Source organism: Solenopsis invicta, chromosome 10 (genome assembly GCF_016802725.1).
Source record: "Solenopsis invicta isolate M01_SB chromosome 10, UNIL_Sinv_3.0, whole genome shotgun sequence".
NCBI classification, from domain to species: Eukaryota; Metazoa; Arthropoda; class Insecta; order Hymenoptera; family Formicidae; genus Solenopsis; species Solenopsis invicta.
The window spans coordinates 2180514-2199824 of NC_052673.1; the positions used below are offsets into that span (position 1 = coordinate 2180514).

The window sequence follows — 19311 nt, forward strand, 5'->3', positions numbered from 1 at the left end:
CATAACTCCAAATCTAGAATCTATTAAACAACACTTTGATGAACATAATTATTAAGTTTCAATATAAAATATTGATTATTATAATATCAAAATTATTAAATAAAATGTAAATGTCCATATTAACACCTCCTCTAATAATTGAATTAACAAGATATTAATAAGGCAGTTTTTAAACAATAATTAATACGAATAAAATACATTAATAAATCTCGCTTGTAAATATTAATTTTTTTATAAAAATGAATGTTAAAACATTTTTTTTATATAAATTAAATTTGAGAAAATATGTGAACATTTTGCTGAAATCGACTTTTTATCAAATTTTTGCCAAGTTTTTGCATTAAAAAAAGCATGTCATTTGACGTTTTCAATGTGATACAAGATTTTCCGATTCAAAAAGCAATTAGCTAAGACCAAAGGCAGTAGAGGGTCGAGCGAGCATTTCGTACGTGACGCGATTTTCCTCCGTGCGAGCTTATGATGATTTCTCTCTCGCTCCTTTACCTCCGGAGACGGCAGTTTCTCTTTGACAGAGACGAAGATCGAGATATGACCAATCGCGTCGAACAAAAGAAAAAAAAAGGCAGAAACCGTTAAAGTGCGTGGCAGACGATAAATTGTCGCGTAGATGCGAAGCGATGTACAACAATATTGCTACGCGAAGATTTTCTCTTCTCTTGTTTCCTTTTCTTTTCTGGGTCAATCATGGAAACATGAAATACTAGGAGGGAATATAAAATATCCTTTTAAATCAGAGAAATGAAACTCGAAGTGTGAGGAGAAAAAATCATCTTAGTTCTACCCCAGTTTCAACGCGTAGCGCCATGATCGTGAACAGTGTTAGTGTCAGAGTTAGTGTTAGTACGCCCTTGCTCTTACTATTTCATTCATCCTACTATCTATCGCTGCCATCTTGGTACCTCAATATTTGTCCCACCCCTTGTGCTTCAACTCCGCAGTATTATTCTCTCTCTTGATGTTTCTTCTTGATATTTTTTCTATAAATTCTTTAGTAAATTTAGAATTATAAATACATATTAAAAGTAAGTAATGAATACTTACAATAGTAATACAAATAGTAATACAAGTGGAAAATCAGTATGTAAAAAAGAAGAACACAGTTGGTTATTAAAAGTTATTAAAAGGAATTTTCTCACTGCTTAACAAAGATTTATCGAAAAATAGAATATAAAAAGTCGTGAAATGTGCTCTTTGTATTGAACAACGTATCTAATAGCTAAGCTCTGTGATTCGATGCTTATTTTAAAAAGAGGTAATTATTACACAGCTTTGAGTCATGTTACATAGCGGTCACATCGTTATATAACTAATATTATATCCCACATAGCATGTAATATTGCTGTGATATTACTTTTTCATTGCAATATTACAATGAAATATACCAGAAATATCACTAAAATATTATTACGATATTACAGTAATATCAAAATGTCCGCGAAAACGCATCACGTAATATTACTGTGATACAATATTTCTGTGATGTTTATGTGATATTTATATAATATTGCAAGGAATTGAATAAATAATTTTAATGAATTCTATTATTTTTATTGTTATTCGAAATATTATTTTAAAAATTATTACATGTAATATATTAAACATAAAAAAAATAACATTGACATAATTAATTAAAACAATAAGTAATTATTACAAACTAAAAAATTATAAAATGTTTACCAATAGTATGACTTTTTTCGAACATTACAGTTTTAGGGATAAACTAACAAGAAAAGTGACCGAAATATCGTGCCTTTAATATGTTGTACAGATAATAATAAGGGACACGTATTTTTTTATACATACCCTAATGCATTTTTAAGGGTGAAACACCCTTTTGAAGAAAATAGGTTTTTTTCTTTTGAAGCGTGTATTGTTAAAACTATAAGAGATAGAAAAAAATGTTCTCAATGAAAGTTGAATGGCTGCAAGAGTACTTTATAACAGTGATAAAAAAATTTACAAAAATTTTTTTAATACTTTCCTCCACCAGTTATTTTTTTCAAAATTTTTATTTCTTTTCACGACATTTTCCAAAAATATTTAAAAACCTCTCTATAAGCATATGGTACGTGTCCTTCACGCATCATGTTTTTCTCGCATTTTCGTAACAGATGACAAAAACATTTTGAGGAGAGTTTGCGTCATAAAAACGCAGACATCGAGAAAAACATTCACATAACTCTTGAATCTATACATATTAAGTTCAATACTACCGAGACGTAAAAATTAAATTTCAAGATATAAATGAAATCCAAAGTGCACGCGCTCAGTGGCGTATGCATATTTCTACTCAAATTTAATAAACACATTAATTGAATTGTATAAATGCAACATAAAAGGTAAAAATTTTAACTAATTTTTAAATTAGTTTTACGAGGTGTGATCAAAAAGTAAGGTGACTTTTCATTTTTATAAAAAAATATTGATTTATTCATCCAAAATTATGTTATCCCCTTTAAAATAATCCCCCTCTGATACAATGCATTTGTGCCAGCGCTTCTTCCAGTCGTCAAAACATTTCTGAAATGCACTTTGGGGTATTGCCTTGAGCTCCTCCAGCGATGCAGCCTTAATCTCCTTAATCGTCGCAAATCTTCGTCCTTTCATAGGCCTTTTCAATTTTGGGAAGAGGAAAAAGTCGCAGGGGACCAAGTCTGGTGAATACGGTGGCTGAGGCATGATGATAGTATTGTTTTTGGCCAAAAAAGTACTCACTAGTAACGACGTGTGCGCAGGTGCATTATCATGGTGCAGAATCCATGAATTTTCTTTCCACACTTCCGGACGTTTTTTTCTTATTGATTCACGCAAACGCCGCATAATCTCAAGGTAATACTCCTTGTTTACCGTACGACCTTGTGGTAGGAATTCTTGATGCACAACGCCATGGTAATCAAAGAAAACTGTGAGCAAAACCTTCACATTCGAACGAACTTAGCGTGCCTTTTTCGGTCTTGGCTCTCCTGGGCTCTTCCACTGGGATGATTGGGCTTTGGTTTCGACGTCATAATCATATACCCATGTTTCGTCACCAGTTATAACCCTTTTGAGCAGATCAGGATCATCATTAACGTCGTTCAACATGTCTTGGGCGATGTTCATGCGACGCTGCTTCTGATCAAAATTAAGCAGTTTTGGAACGAATTTCGCTGACACACGTGTCATACCCAAAACATCCGTTAAAATTGATTGGCATGAGCCAAACCATATGTTAAGATCATTAGCTATTTCTCTAATCGATTCGACGATTTTTCAACACAATTTCTTTCACTTCCTGAACATTTTCGTCGGTTTTTGACGTGCTGGGGCGTCCAAAGCGAAGTTCATCGTTAACATTTTCTCGGCCCTCTTGGAATAACTTATACCATTTATAAACATTTTTTTTTTGCTCAAAGTTGACTCACCATACGCCACTGTCAACATTTCAAGAGTTTTTGAACACTTAATACCATTTTTTACACAAAAATTAATACAAACTCTCTGATCCATTATTTTCAACAGCAAAAAATCGCCGAGCACGCAAACACGAGTCTAACTTTTATGCCTCTCACATAAAAACAACACATGCTATATACTGTGATCATATGATCGTGACGAGTGTACCAACACAAAAAAAAAATTTTTGAAAGTAGAGTGTACAGAGCGCGCGAAATTCAAAAAGTCACCTTACTTTTTGATCACACCTTGTATGTTAGTTCTCTTGTTGGTTAATGAGCTGATGTTAGATAGTAAAGATATGGAATGTGTGAGTAACAATTTTTTATAATCGAAGTCTCCTTATCTGTAAAATGCTGAAGAGAACAGATATTGTAATCGAATCATATAGACCAGTAAATAAATGTTTAACTTATATTAATTAGTATACACTATTGGGATTTTAACTCTTGTCAAATATGTCCACCTCAATAAGGTTATTTCACGTCTGTGTTCACACTAAACTCTCATATGTGAGTGTAGTGTGAACATAAACGTGGAAAAACCTTATTGAGGCGGACATATTGGACAAGAGTTAAAATCCTAATGTTCAACTTATATTAATCAGTATACACTCTTATTAGAAACAGTGAGCCCGCTTTATTGCGGAACGATAAATGCTTGAATGTATACGTTGACAGGAAAAATTCAATTCATATGGACAAAAATGTATCCAAGGCTTTATTAGTCGTCGTCATTTTCAATGGTTCTTTAAAGCAGTGTCATTTCCTGCAATATTGCTACGGGTAAAGATGCCACTACGGACTTGGCAAAACATTGATGACTCGTCTGCTTTCTGTTTTTGGTGACCGATGACGGCTCAAATTTTTTATTTTTTATTAATGCGTCGAAGATCAGTTAGTCAGTCAGTCAATTTACAGAGCTATTGGGCGCAAGACGCGCCCATAAAATCGTGTTATAGAAATGTCGCATTTAATGTGTTCCTCAGTCCCAGTAATAGTAAGAAATATGGAATTAGGCATAAAAAACTGCCTAACAGACACTAGTGTATGGTATGATAAAAACCAAAAAGTACAATCGGCCACAGAAACTTATTGTTGGAATCACATTGACGGCTTCCTTGCAGAAGAATACAAAAAAAAAAAAAAAATATTCGTGAGAATCGAATTGTGCAGCATAGGTATAAATCATTTGGAATACTTGGATAAAAAAAACAAGAGAAGAAGGGGACACCCACATATACCCCAGATATACCTTGGGGTTCATTGACAATTATAATTATTCGGGGGAGGAGGAGGAGAAGGAGGAGCCAAACGTAAGTAATATATATTTTATATTTTTAATTATAACATTACCGATGGTGCATTCTAAATTATTAACGTCTTTTTTTGTTTTTAGATTTTAAGCCCAGGCAACATCAATCAATATGGAATATCTAAGACACAAATACCTAGAATGCGGAATATAAAAGATATTTACGCCATCTCAACCGCGAGATAAATGAAAGAGATTGGGACCAAAATAACCATTTGGAGGATTATTGGGACTTCCAGATTTTATTTGGAGATCATATTTACATGGAGGGGTTCTGGAATTAGGGATAATTTTTTATTTTATTATTTTTTTAAATAATAAAATAAAATATTTTTTAAATAAATTTTGTAAATTTAAAAATAAACAATAAAATAAAAATATATAAAAATACGAGCAAAACATGATACGTGAAATATCGAGGGCATGTACCATATGCTTCTGGAGAAGTTTTTAATTATTTTTGGAAAATGGAAATGACGCAACATAACTTTATCATAAACCATTGAATTTGTAATAAAATAAGTTTTATTTTGCTTATAAAAAGAATTAAAAATTTGGAAAAAAATAGGTAGGTGGTAGGGGAAAATACTCTTACAGCCATTCAACTTTTATTGAGAACATTTTTCTCTGTTTCTTATAGTTTCGATGATACAAGCTTCAAAAGAAAAAAACCAATTTTTTTCAAAGAAGTATTTAACCTTTAAAAATGCGTTAGGCATGTATAAAAAAAATACGTGTCCCTTATTTTTATGTGTACAACATATTAAAGGCATGTCGAAATCGGAGGGAGTCACTTTCGTAGCGCACAAACGCGCGGACGGGTGCGCGTACCATGCGTATAGAAAGGTTTTTAATTATATATGGAAAATGGGAACGTCACATCGTAATTTTATCATAGGCTGTTGAATTTGTAATAAAATAAGCTTTATTTTGCTTATAAAAAAAGTAAAAATTTTGAAAAAAATAGGTAAGTGATGGAGAAAAATATAAAACCAATTTAAAAAAAATTTTTTTTGCTATTATAAAGTATTCTTCTAGCCATTTAAATTTTATTTAAAACATTTTTTTCTATCTCTTATACTTTCGATGATATACGCTTCGAAAGAAAAAAACTGATTTTCTTCGAAGGGGTGTTTTACCCCCTAAAAGTGTAAAGAAGCACGTATAAAAAAACACGTGTTCCTTATTTTTATCTGTACTACAACATATTAAAAACTCGTTTAAATCTGAGGCGGACATTTTCCTTTCCTTTCGGTCACTTTCCTTGTAAGTAAATATTTAAACTAATAATAAAGTTAATTAATTCTTTTTCTTAACTTTCACTTTCATTCCCCGAAAAGGCAAGGACGTTATTGTTTTATTTTTAAGTTGATTTCTTTTATAGGATACCAAAATATCAAGAATATTAAGGATACTGGAAATATCGAAATTAATTGAAGAGATAGTGACGTTGCATTAATAAGACATAGTAGGAACGTCATTTGTCATTATCTTGTTCTTTAGGATTAAATATTGCAATAATATATTGCAACGATATCATTGGAATATTTCAATGTTATCAACGTGTAATATATCAGCATTATTTCTTTGGTACTTCACAGTAATATGTAATATTTCTATGATATTGCAATATTACTGTGATATCACTGCAATATTACGTGCTATGTGGTATTTCATGAAATTGTTAGAGAAGTTGATATTATGGCCACTATAGATATTATGTCTACTTCTATTATTAAGTAAAAAATTGTAAATACTTATGGAATTATTTGTTTAGTAGTCTGCTATTATAAATATAATGGAACTAATATGCCAATACACAATAGCCAACAATTGCTATAAGTTTTTTTTATAATAGAAAACTTCAACCTAAAAGTGAAAACACAATATAAACAAAGTGTTATAATGGTCACAGCTAGATCTTAGCGCTGATTTATTGTGTGATATTATATACCCTTCTAAAACTTTTTATTTTTCAGCATTTTGAAATTTTCAAGGTATACACTTTAACGTTTAATTACACATATTTCTTGATTGTTTTTAAACTTAAACATATTATTATAAATATTATGAATATATGTACCCAGCAAACACCAAATTACATATAATACAAATGTTAGTAATTTTCCATTCAACAATGTAACTGTTATATAACTCGTTATGTAACAACTACATTGTTGAGTGGGGAATTACAATTCACATTTGTATTACATGTAACTTTGTATTTGCTGGGTATTGTACATTCGAGTATTTTCGTGTTATTTAACTTTTTATCAACATTTTGAATTATTCAAAATTATTCAGTAGCATAGCATTTTGTTAATATGGTTGTCTAAGCGTGCTCAACTTTTCATATAGAAATATTTCTTCGATAAATCAATTGTTATTATACTAGAACACTGCGTTCAGAAACTTTAGAGATATAAAACATCATTCGAAAATAAAATTTCAGATTTATGCAATAATTCTGCAATCTTTCAATGCTGAATGGGTTGATATGATTCTAACCTTTGCTTTCTAAAACGAATGTTCTACACAACACATGGACGTAAGAAGGACGCAAATTAGACGTCCGATACGAGTCTTGAGGACGTCCCGTGTACATCCGATGGATGAACTAGGAATGTCCCATGTTACACCCTAGGGACATCCAAAGGACGTACTTAAAATGTCCACACTAGACTTAACACGGGCACAATTAGGACATAATTAAGAAATAATAAAAAAAATTTTAATTTTTTATTCAATTACTTTAAATATTAAAGATAATTTATGTAAAGTTTCATCGCGACGCATAGATTCCCTATAGCGAAAAATATAGAGAAAAATATCACAATAAGTTCACAAAGTCACAGGTAAATTGTGCGGACAGTCACTATGACATCACTGTGATATTATTATATTATAAATAAATACTTGTCACACAACAACATCTATGCAATATCACAGTGACATTTTTTGCTATGGGAAATCAATTCTGTAAATAAACAAGATTTATTTATTTATAGAATAACTTAGCAGACAACAAAATTTTGTATAAAAATCATGTTGAATACTTAAAGTACTTATACAAAGAATGAGATTCTTTCAATGTTGTAAAAAATAATTATATTTTTAATAACTTATAGAGTAAATATAATTTTTAAAAAGTGTTATTAAATAAAAATATAATCTTATTTATACAACTTTTATATGTATATGTTACAGTTTATTTGTTGTACGGCTAACGTACGAGGCGAGCCTAAGCTCGCGGACACTAGGAAATTCGAGGTTCGGCGGAGGAGGTTTAGAATGATAGAGTCCACTTGGCTTCAGATAATAGATGTATTTGCACTCACAGTCGATCACAACGTAGATACACTTAATGTAGCTGCGAATACGACGCGACACCCGGTTGCTCGCACGACTTCACAGATTATTCTCCGTCGTTTGGCCGTTTGGGCGCTCCTTTTGTACAAGGGTGATTGCGCTAAGCCGTTGCTTGGCGCAATCGTTCGTCAGCATTTTCGTGATACGGTTAGTCCAAGTAGTCCACGGTTTTTCGGGATTTTGGGCTCAGTGTTGCGAAAATGCTTTACATTTGTGGCATGATAACCTCATTTGGTTGTCATGCCTCGCGTATTTCTTAATTATAACATTTATGTGGCATGGTAACCTTATTCGGTTGCCATGCCTTACGTTATTAGAAAATATTAATTTAATATTTATTTAATGTTTATTTTACATTTATATTTCATTAATTACTTATTTAAAATTGAAATAACCGACATTCCGTTCCTGCGTGCGCGGATTTAGCTCGCGGTTCGGTTAACGTAATAGGTTCGTGGCGAGAGAGAGAAAATAAATTTGTTCTGACAGTGCGTGTTTGAGTTTATTGCTGAGTAGCGCGTTTGATACAATCCTATGTTGCGATAATGCAATTAAAAAGAATGAAATAAGCGCGGATGGACAGATTATGTTTCGATACAAATATCTTTCGCGATAGTACAATGAAAGTAGCGCGGAAAAAGAATATTACATTTCGATACGGATATAGTTCGCGATAATGCTAGGAACGGAGCGCGGAAAAGAATACAATGGTTTCGAACGATAGACTATTTACAAGATATTTACAAACGGCCTTGGCCGTGAAGCCGAACGGAAATCTCGCGATTCTGAGAAGCGGGGTCGACTTTCTCGAGTATTTCGGCCGGTCGAGTTTCGAGGTGCGGTTGCGCTGGTATGCGGCGGCGCGCGAGGCGCGCGAACGGTTCCCGTTCCTCCACGGCTGCTGGTACAGGCGCGCTTTTCGCGGGGATTTCTTCTTGCAGTTGGTCGGTGAAGCGCGTGCGCGCGGTCTTATATCGCGCACGAGTTTGCCTCGTGCTAACGGCCGTCTTCGGCCGTTAGCGGCGTTGTCTTTGTAGCAGCGTTTAGACAGGCGCAAGCGCACCTTCTGTTATTTAAGGCTTCTGAGTACTCGCCGCGGCCATATTGACGTCGTTACGTCAAAAGCGAGAAATTGCGTGAAATGACACGTAATTTTGTCAAACATGCCATTTATAAATAAAACCAATTTCGATGAAACAGACTAAGCAGATGGCTTTAATACACTTCTAAATATCGGTCACAACTATCCTTTTTCCACCCAACAGTCAGTAAATAGTCGAAAAAGCATGTAAAATAAAGCTATTAAAACAGGAAAACACATGGTCACATAATTTTGTCAAACATGCCATTTGTAAATAAAGCCAATTTGGATAAAACAGACTAATTAGATGGCTTTAAAACACTTCTAAATATCGGTCACGACTATCCTTTTTTCGCCTAGCAGTCAGTAAATAGTCGTAAAAAGTACGTAAAGTGACGCCTATTCAGACAGGAAAACACACGGATAGCTATTGAAAGGAGTGAAAAATGTACTTTTATGAACAGTGGCCTCCGGCTGGTGTTCGCCGGGAATAATGCATGCTACCTGCATGCGTTGTTACAAAATAATGATTTGGAAAAATGTTTATTTAACGTTTTTCTAATGCTTATTTAATATTTATGATTTTTAAAAACTATTAATTTAACATTTTTTCAACATTGCTTTAATATTTATTTTACATTAATTTTTGATTTGAAACAATAATTTCAAAAATATTAATTTAGCATTTATTCAACATTAATTTAATATTTAATTTATACTTTACATTAATTTTTTATTTAAAACAATAATTTCAAAAACTTTAATTTAACATTTATTCTATATTAATTTAATATTTACTTTACAATAATTTTTCATTTAAAACAATAATTTCAAAAATGTTAATTTAACATTAATTTAATTTATACTTTACATTAAATTTTCATTTAAAACAACAATTTCAAAAACATTAATTTAACATTTATTGAACATTAATATTTATTTTCTATTAATATTTATTTTATTTTTTTAAATAAACGTTTTTTAAATGTTTATTTAATATTGCTTAATATTTACTTTTTATTAATTATTTAATTAAAAAAATAAGTTTAATAAGTATTTTTTGAATGTTTATTTAATATATATTTAATGTTTATTTAATATTAATTTTTTACTTATTTTTCATTTCTATAAAAGTATGTTTATTTATTATTTATTTAACATCCAAGCTATTTATTTTCCAATTATTATTGATTTTAAAATTCGTTTAAAAAATGTTTTAATAACATGAAAATCTCTATGAAAATCAGTAAAAAATTAACTTAATTATATTTATATAAATAATGCTTTAATTATATAATATATATTTCGTCTTTTCAATTACATATTGTAGTACTCGACGAGACAAGCACACAATTTACTTCTGCAAAGGCACTTGAACTCGCGCAACACGAAATGAATATACTTTCTTTAACAAAAAGAACTTTAACTTTAATCGTGGAATTTTGTACAATAAGATTGTAGCCAAATTATTATTAATATTTTGTGACAGCTCCCGAAAACAGAACAAAAGCTGGCCGCCCTTCTTTTTCAAATCGATCAATGTTCTTTCGACCAGTTTTTCAAGCTGAGCCAAAAAACGGGCATAACAATATATTGATCTAATCTATCAGTGATGTACAAGGATTAGCACAAAGTGTTTACAGATCATCATGAGGGATCAGTTCGCACCAGTCTTAAAGGTCAAGCATTGTTTACCGCGGTTATAACTTGAATAGGTAATCGCGTGAAAAAAAAAAATTTCTAAGAAAAACCTCAATATTGAAACAAAAATTTTTTTAATGTAAAAAGAAGCATGATTTCAGTAATTACGTTTTTAACGTTTTCAAAAAATTTTTTATTGCAAAATCTTTTAAAATGCTTTTTTAAGGGGATGCTTAACATGGTCCTTTTTTAACGATTAAACACGATTAATTTTTGCAGACAAAAAAATGCAATCTTCTGATTGCATTTTCAGATTTTAAAATCCTTTTCGTCAATTAAAGTATAGACATTAATGTATGTTCTAGTAATACCCTTTATGCCGAAAACGTTAATTTATACCTTTTTCACCTAATCTTAGCCCGGCATGAGTTGTCAATGGGTATCAATATTTACTTCATACAAATATTTGACGGTCTTTTCTCACAAATCAAGTGTACTAAGACTTGCAGATTATTTGCAACGTAAAATTTCCGAAATTTGTCTTAGAAATCTAATATAAAAGATTTTTGTCTGCAAAAATTTGTGAGCACACGTAGGGGAAAGTAGGTAAATTGCACGCACCTAAGGGAAATTTATCGCAGTGAAGTGATTTTTAAAGTTGAAATCGATACGAGTACAGAAATAGAAACTTTAAACATTTTTTTATCATTATGTATTGTCATATTGAACAATTTTTTATTTGGTAATGCTATATTCAGCAAAAAGAAGCAAGTGGTTAAACGAAAAAATTTCTCGGGCCTTGGGTAATTGTACGTGCGGTTGGATAAATGGACGCGGACGAAAAATAAGGTTATAGCCCATTCTTTTAACTACACTACACTGCACTACATTAGTGGCACTATAGTTGATCTCACGTGGTCTCACGCCTTTCAAGATGGATGCGTAAAATTGTCGACGGCGGACTTGATTTGATAAAAAAAACAATTACTTAATGACTATTTAATAAAATTTAATAAACAATAGCTCAAAGAACGCAGGAAAAAACGTACTTTTGTTAGGTATAACAAAATTAAATGAATAAAGTAAAAATACGGACTTATTGCCTTATTTTCTGAACGCCAAAATCGCAAGAAAAATCATGATTTTACTTTTTCTTATTTTTTCAATTAACTATGTTTTTAAATGATATAACGAATGGTTATATATTTAAAAAATGCCTTCAGCCTACAAATATCGTGGTGATATAATTTCTATTCATCGGGAAGGTGCCAAACCACGAAGCGTACAATTACCCAGTGCGTACAATAACTCTACTTTCCCCCACAGATCATATATAAGATAGATAGATATCTCCCGGGAAAAAAGATACAACGCTGTTTAGATTCTAACGCCATCTAGAGGTGTTACGTTCAACTATATATATATATATATATATATATATATATATATATATAGGTTCCAGTATATTGTCAGAGAGAAACTTGAGAGAGACCAAGGCCATCCCAGCGTTTTACGTATGATAGCTTTTGCTCTACATCCATTTTCGATATTAGCAATATAATATTTCGACGATAATAAAATATTATATATTGCTAATATCGAAAATGGATGTAGAGCAAAAGCTATCGTACGTAAAACACCGGGATGACCTCTCTCAGACTTCTTTCTGGCTATCTAAAAAGGAAAGCAAAGAAAGTTATTGTTGTTTAAACAAAATTTCATATATATTGTGGTGTAAATAATTCTTATTATTTATTTATCACTCATTGTTTACACTTATATTTTATGTGTAAATGTATCACATAATTATTTTATTTGTAAATATTTCTTGTTATGTCTTATTTGTAAATAATTAATATTTCATGTGTAAAAAACAAAGTTACTTGATAAATAATTGTAAAAAATACTTTTTTCTACAATTATTTTACCAATAACTTTTTACAATTTCTGCTTCTTATAGCTGCGCATTTTTTTATCGCTTGTTTAATCATTATATCGTTCGGCCGCATTCGCGTATCAAGTCCATTCATAACACGGTTTATAACATTGGACCAATGAAATAAAAATATCCGTACAAATAATTGCAAAAATTTGTTAAATAATAGTCTTTGGTGAGAGCGACATTTAATCCATTCGGAATGCAATCTTTTACGGAGCGCAAGTCGAAGCCTTTTCGCTACATTACTTTTAAAACAAACGTTGGTAATCCAGCCCCTTAACAACTTGTCCGCCTTAACATACATTTCAAAATAATCCATATTTATATACGCGAGGGCATGGTTCGAACTATCAAATTCTCGAATTTTAATAAATGTATATTCAGGATCATTGTGAGAATTACTTGAAAAACTGCACTGACACGCGGAACAATCCCGACATTCTTTTACGCTATTTAACAACTTCCGGGCCATCCATCCCGCTACATACATACGAGTGCCTTTTGCAAAGTTATTATTATTATTTGCGTCGAAGTTTTGAACAGTTTCTGTAACACAAGAATCATCAAATAATTCTGCATTAGTCGTGTCATCGTTGGATGACTCTTTTATTGCGTTATTAATAAAACTATTAAAAGTGAGAAGAAAATCACCATCGTCTTTCTCGCAATTTGCACCTACGGAATGTAAAGACGATACATTATTAAGTAACAGTGTCTTATATAATCCGTCAAATTGCCACGCTGTCGGAGAAACGTAACGTTGTCCATGACTACGGATAGCCCCGAAGAAGTTCTCTAGCGGATCTTGATTTACATTACGAGTCTTAAAATATTTGAATCCCATGGATTCAAGTTTGGCCCACAGTGTTGCCATCCCTTCGATTGTACAATTCCAATTCTTCAATGATGGTACAGTCGGTGTCGGTTTCTTCGTTTTTCGATGTACGTACCTCATTGACTTCAGTGTCCGGGAAGCGTCTTTCCAAAATTCTAGGTGTTGACTGGTTTTTGTAACAGCAGTCCGCAATGGTGGATTGTTTTTCGTTGAGACACTGTTGGCGTTCACCGAATCAAATAGGTTATTGAAGAATATACAGACGTGCGAAGTATGCGAAGCCTCTGCTGGTACGCATATATCTTTTGACATGGCTCTTGCACTGTCTGTAACAGCATGTATAAAGAACACATTGAAACATTAACAATATTGAAAAATTATTACAATTTTATATGTGTTTGCATTTAAAATGGAAATAGCTTACCACAACTCCATAAAACAGCTAACTGAAGAAACAAAGACACGGATCGGCTGAATATTTGAGCAGCATTCTTCACCTTCATCTTTCGAATTTTGTCGACTTTAATGTGCTGATCTGTCAATTTTGGCATGGCTCTATTTATTGTGCATTCATGCACGTCTATTTCATACGCTTTGTCAATATGAAGCCAGGTTGCATACTGCCTATCCTTTTCTGGCCTATCTGTCGCATAGTTAATCTCCAAATCCTTTGTTAATAAATTGTTTCTGATGCCTTTTAAAAGATGAGGAGGATCGTATATTGTTATTAGCGAACAGTTTGCAATGTCGATTTCCGTACCTGTCAAATTAAAATTCAATTAATAATTGTTCTTATTGCGATGAGTGTATTAATATATGTACGTGCAATAATATACAAACTTACACATATTTTCAGGTATTCCTGTCCTTATAGAATGTTGTTTTCGGAACTTTCGCAGTGCTGACATGTTTGCAGAACCTTGGTCACAAACTGTAGCTACCAGATTCAATCCAGCATGGGTTACAGTGCGAACATTGTCCTGAATGCATCGCATGAGTCGGAAATGGTTTGTTGAGCTCTCGCAATAATAATATCCTAAAGGTATCTTCCAGCCTGTTGCTATTCCTCGTAACATAAATACGAGCACATGATCAGCAAAGTGTTGAGTTCATTCATTTCCGTAGTCTTCGAATCCAACGTACTTGTCCTTCGCTTCATTATATTGTATATGCGGTGTGAGACTCATTTCATCCCACATTAGCACACATACTTTGTCTAACTCCTTCATCTTTTGTGCCTTTTGCTTCAAATGTTTCAGCATCACTTTATTGATGCCAGTGTCAGAGTGCACTTTTTTAAGCAGTTGGCGTAAAGTGGCAGGTGATGGCAAAATGAACAAATAAGCTAAATATCGATAGCATCTTGGAGACCTTTTATATAAGGACAAGGCCAGGACTTTCTCCTCCATGCTAAACCTCCTACCCTTCTGTTTTAACTTGACATTCCGTAACTGCATTTCAATAAATATTTTTTGTAACGTTGACAGCTTTTCTAAGTTTTCGAAACCTTTCGTTTTGATAAATACTTTTGCTTCCTTCAAGCGAATTGCATATCTAAGGAATATTAATACGTATTCCTCATTAATTAGAATTGATACATAGTTGCGCTTTGCGGTCGAAGTGCTTTTAGTACCCAGATCAGACGACAAAACATTTACAATCAAATGTAACACAAGCAATGTAATACAAATACATTAAATTATACAATACACAGAATTATTATTGCTTGTGCAACAATTTGAATGAACCACATCGTACATTACGATAGGTAAGTAAAACAAATCTGTTTTGCGTACCACAGGTTATGCAACAGGTATTAAATGTTTTCAAAGTACGGTACCTCTTAATTTTCAATTTATTGCTTCGTTGTATATTCTTCAGATTATTGGCAATATCGTATAATCGTCTTGCTTTCGGGGTCAAATTGTGTTTTCTTGTTTCTTCCTGTAGAAGACTGCGACGAGAAACCGGTGTCCCTCTCTTTCTTTTAGGCGTACACGATATATTGGCTCTGTCTTCTTGTATCGGCGAAGAAATGTTAAATACTTGATCATGTTCCGAAGGTTCCACAATTTCCTCTGAAACATTTTCGACACTTGTCCCAGCCGCAATTGTTGCCAAAGGTTGTATCTGTATAGCGTTCGATGTCGTCGGCGAATCATATTTCATCACTGAGGACAAAGTCCCCGTTGGAGATAAAGCCAGCGTTAATTGTGTTAGCGGGTTTGGCATCATTTCTGGCGCAATTACGGATATGTTCATCCTTTCGCCTTCCAGCTCATCGTCACTTGTCGGCAAATACAAAGTTGGAACGGCGTCGTCTCTCAATGTTGGCTTTTGATATCCTGGAAGGTAGGCTGTTGGTTCAAAATGTTTGTGACACACCCGATATTTATCCTTACGGACTTGATCGTATGGAATATTAATAAGGCGCGGGTTGCGCACAACTTTAATCCAAAGACATCCTATCTGGATATTCTTTGGAAATATGTGTCGTGATGCCGTCCGACTCGTTATACATCCTGGCACTGCACATCTTTGTTTATCCATTTCTCCCGCACTAATTATATATAATAATAGCCGTTTGAAAAAAGTCATATGAGAAACACACACTGAAAATGTTCTCAAGAAAACGATACACGTACGATTTGTTTCTGCCTGCCGTTTCTGCGATGCAGGAGATAGATTTCACCGAAATGGCTGCTATTCAGACGCTGCCATCTACAGTTGTTACGCGATATTAATCCAAACACTGTTTCAGATTTCCGTATGGAGTTGCCCCACCGTGCTTTCCCCTACGTCCGATATCGGGATATCACAGCTGATCGCAGTAGAAGAAAAAAAAAATTACTTGCCCTGTATTGTAACAGATGGCAGTGTTCAAGTCGAACAAAACAATCAATCTGTTTATCGACCGATTGGATTGAATCTAAGCTAAGCGATTAGGTTAGATTTCCTGCCAAATTCAACTCTGCAAGCAGATTATTTGCTTCGACTGGATTGAACTTCTTGGCATTCTGCATTTCTAAATTCACTGCTAGTATTTCAAATCTATAGTTCCGTATACTGTAGACGTTATGTAGTACACTGTAAATTTTCAGTACTAACAGTGAATTTCGAAACGCAGCCCCTTGCATTAACTTCTCTCTGAAACTGAATCAGTGAAATTTTATTGATTTACAGTGCTACACTTATAACTGTGTCATCAGTGAATATTCACTATTTTTCAGTGATACATTACTAATAATAAATAAAATACTTAATTATAAGTATATAGTGATATATTCAGTGGAATAAAATAGTTATAAGTATATCACTGAAAACAGCTAGACTATTCACTGTCTGTCAGTGAATAATACTTAATAAAAATCGAACATAGAACAAAAACCTTCAATGGACTCTATCGTGGAGGTTCGGACCTTTCAGTGGACGTCCCATGGACATCCAATGGACAGCCACTAGGCGTCCACAGTTCCGCATTATGCACGTCCATTGGACGTCCATTAGACGTTATCAATGGATGTCCATTAGACTTTACGTAGATCATTAATAAAGGGTTCATAGAGCCTTAGTAGATGACAAACCGACGTCACGTGGATTATTAGTAGAGGCTTTATGGAGTCTCAGCAGACGTTACATAGATTATTAATGGATGTCTGCCGTGGAGGTTCGTACTTTCTAGTGGACGTCCAATGGACGGCAAAAATCATTTCCTTTTAAACAGATTTTATTACTTTTATAGCTTAATCTGTAGCTATTCACTGTTTCACATATAACATTTTAATTCACTAATTACAATTACGCATTATTTTATAAATTTTTGAAAATGTCGCACATGTCGGCGCCGGCGGGATTCGAACCTAAGGTTTCAGAACGACAATCTAACATACTAACACTGAGCTAATCGTACAGTTGTGATATTGTTAATAAAAAGTTATATTTGAAGTAAAGCTGATTTGAACAAGAAGAAACTTGCGTCTTGAGTATCGCGCGAACACTCTTACTAACCCTTTGTTTATTTAGCCTTAGATATTTTTAATATAAATTATATAAATAATTAAAACCTGTTCCTGCCTACGGCCAGATCAGTCAAAAATAACAATTAGAAATAGTATCGGAGCATGAAAAAACATTATTGACGTAAAGAGCCCGTTGTCAAAGTCAATTTTGCAATTAATTGTTATAAACAAATTGTCAAAAATGACTGTAGAGGAAAACTGATTGCACCAATCGATTCACCGGGAAAAGTTACTAAAGAAACATATATGACGCTTTTTTAATTGTCATAGTTGTTATAATTGTTATAAACAAATTAGTTGCATAATTGTTTTGATAAAAAAATAATGACCAAATTCCGTAAAGAGAGCGCATGATGTGCGTAATGTGACATTTTATCCTTGTTTAACTTTCGGTAATCAACAAGGATTACGTCATGCGCATTATACGCTTTACGGAATCTATCTGACTTCTATGATGGAAGTAAAATCTCATGAAGCTATAGAGATTTTATGGACTTTTAATAGAAGTCCATCTGACTTCCATGATGGAAATAAAATCCCATGGAGCTATGGATGTTTCATGGATTTCTAATGGACGTCCATTTGACTTTCACCATAGAAATAGACGTCCCATGGAGCTATGGACATCCACTGGAAGTCAATTTCTATGTGAGTACGCACCTTAGCAACAACCTATAGATTGTTAGGGCCGGTTGTTCTCAATTTAAAATCATTTTAAGCACAAGCTTAAGAAACTAATACGATTATTTGACAATGAATAAAAGATCGTATATGTACTTATAAAACGATCTAACGGCTCCTGCACACTGGACGCGGAAACGTTAGCCGCGCAACGCGCGCGCGCGCACGCACGCACGCACGCACGCACGCACGCACGCACGCACGCACGCACGCACGCATGCACACGCACACGCACACGCACACGCATACACTCACACACATACATACATACATATACACATGATACGACATTTTCGTAGGAACATGAAAATCAAATACTTTTATTAATAAAAGTTAAAAAGTACAAATTTTGTGCAAATATATTAATAAAATAAAGCACTATAAAAAATAAAAAAATTAAAATATTGTTCCAGATCTATATGTGCTTATGCAATGTTACGTTATTGACAAGTCAATAAAAAGCAATCAATATACGTAGATGTTACTAATTAAATATATAATATGTAATTCAATGTTTACATTCTAACCATGAACGTTTGGGGCTCACTTAATAAAAAAAAATTATTAATATATCGCAAAATCTGTATGTACTTCTTTAGTAAATATTATATAGAAAATAAAATTTTTTTACTTTTTGTTTTGAATGCAACTGTTTTAAAGTGGCAGATCCCCGCAACGCCGATTTAACAAAAGGCTCCAGCGTTGCTATTTTGTACGCAAAAATAAAGAATAAAAAAAATGTTATTGCTAAAAACTTGTACTATTACAGCATTAAGATAAATTTTTGTTACTTTCATCATTTTACCAAAAAATTTCCCAAAGTTACCTATGATTTTTAAGCTTTTAAGATGGCGCAATCCTTTAATCTATTTATATGAATATACGTATTATGCATCTCTCTTTCTTTCTTTCTCTTTCCCCTCCCTTTTCTCTCTTTCTCTGTGTATGTTTATGTGTATATATAAATTTATAAATG

At 33.0% G+C, this 19311-nt stretch overlaps 2 protein-coding genes across 3 annotated transcripts in view; both read right to left on the reverse strand.

Moving 5' to 3' along the window:
• Positions 1-19311, reverse strand: part of LOC105203197 (protein sprint) — a 228264-nt gene that overhangs the window by 193738 nt on the left and 15215 nt on the right. The window lies entirely within an intron of this gene.
• Positions 12683-17813, reverse strand: LOC120358881. The gene is made up of 3 exons (XM_039454561.1): positions 14480-17813; positions 14060-14395; positions 12683-13961 (listed from the first exon to the last, which is right to left on the reverse strand). Exons 1-3 carry the CDS (start codon positions 14709-14711, stop codon positions 12781-12783), a joined length of 1749 nt encoding a protein of 582 aa, XP_039310495.1. The 5' UTR covers positions 14712-17813; the 3' UTR covers positions 12683-12780.

Coding starts and splice junctions, on each gene's coding strand:
- LOC120358881 (XM_039454561.1), bottom strand. CDS start 14,711: ATGTTACGAGGAATAGCAACAGGCTGGAAGATACCTTTAGGATATTAT. Junction 14,396..14,479: donor AGGAATACCTGAAAATATGT/GTAAGTTTGTAT, acceptor TTAATTTGACAG/GTACGGAAATCGACATTGCA. Junction 13,962..14,059: donor AGCTGTTTTATGGAGTTGTG/GTAAGCTATTTC, acceptor ATGCTGTTACAG/ACAGTGCAAGAGCCATGTCA.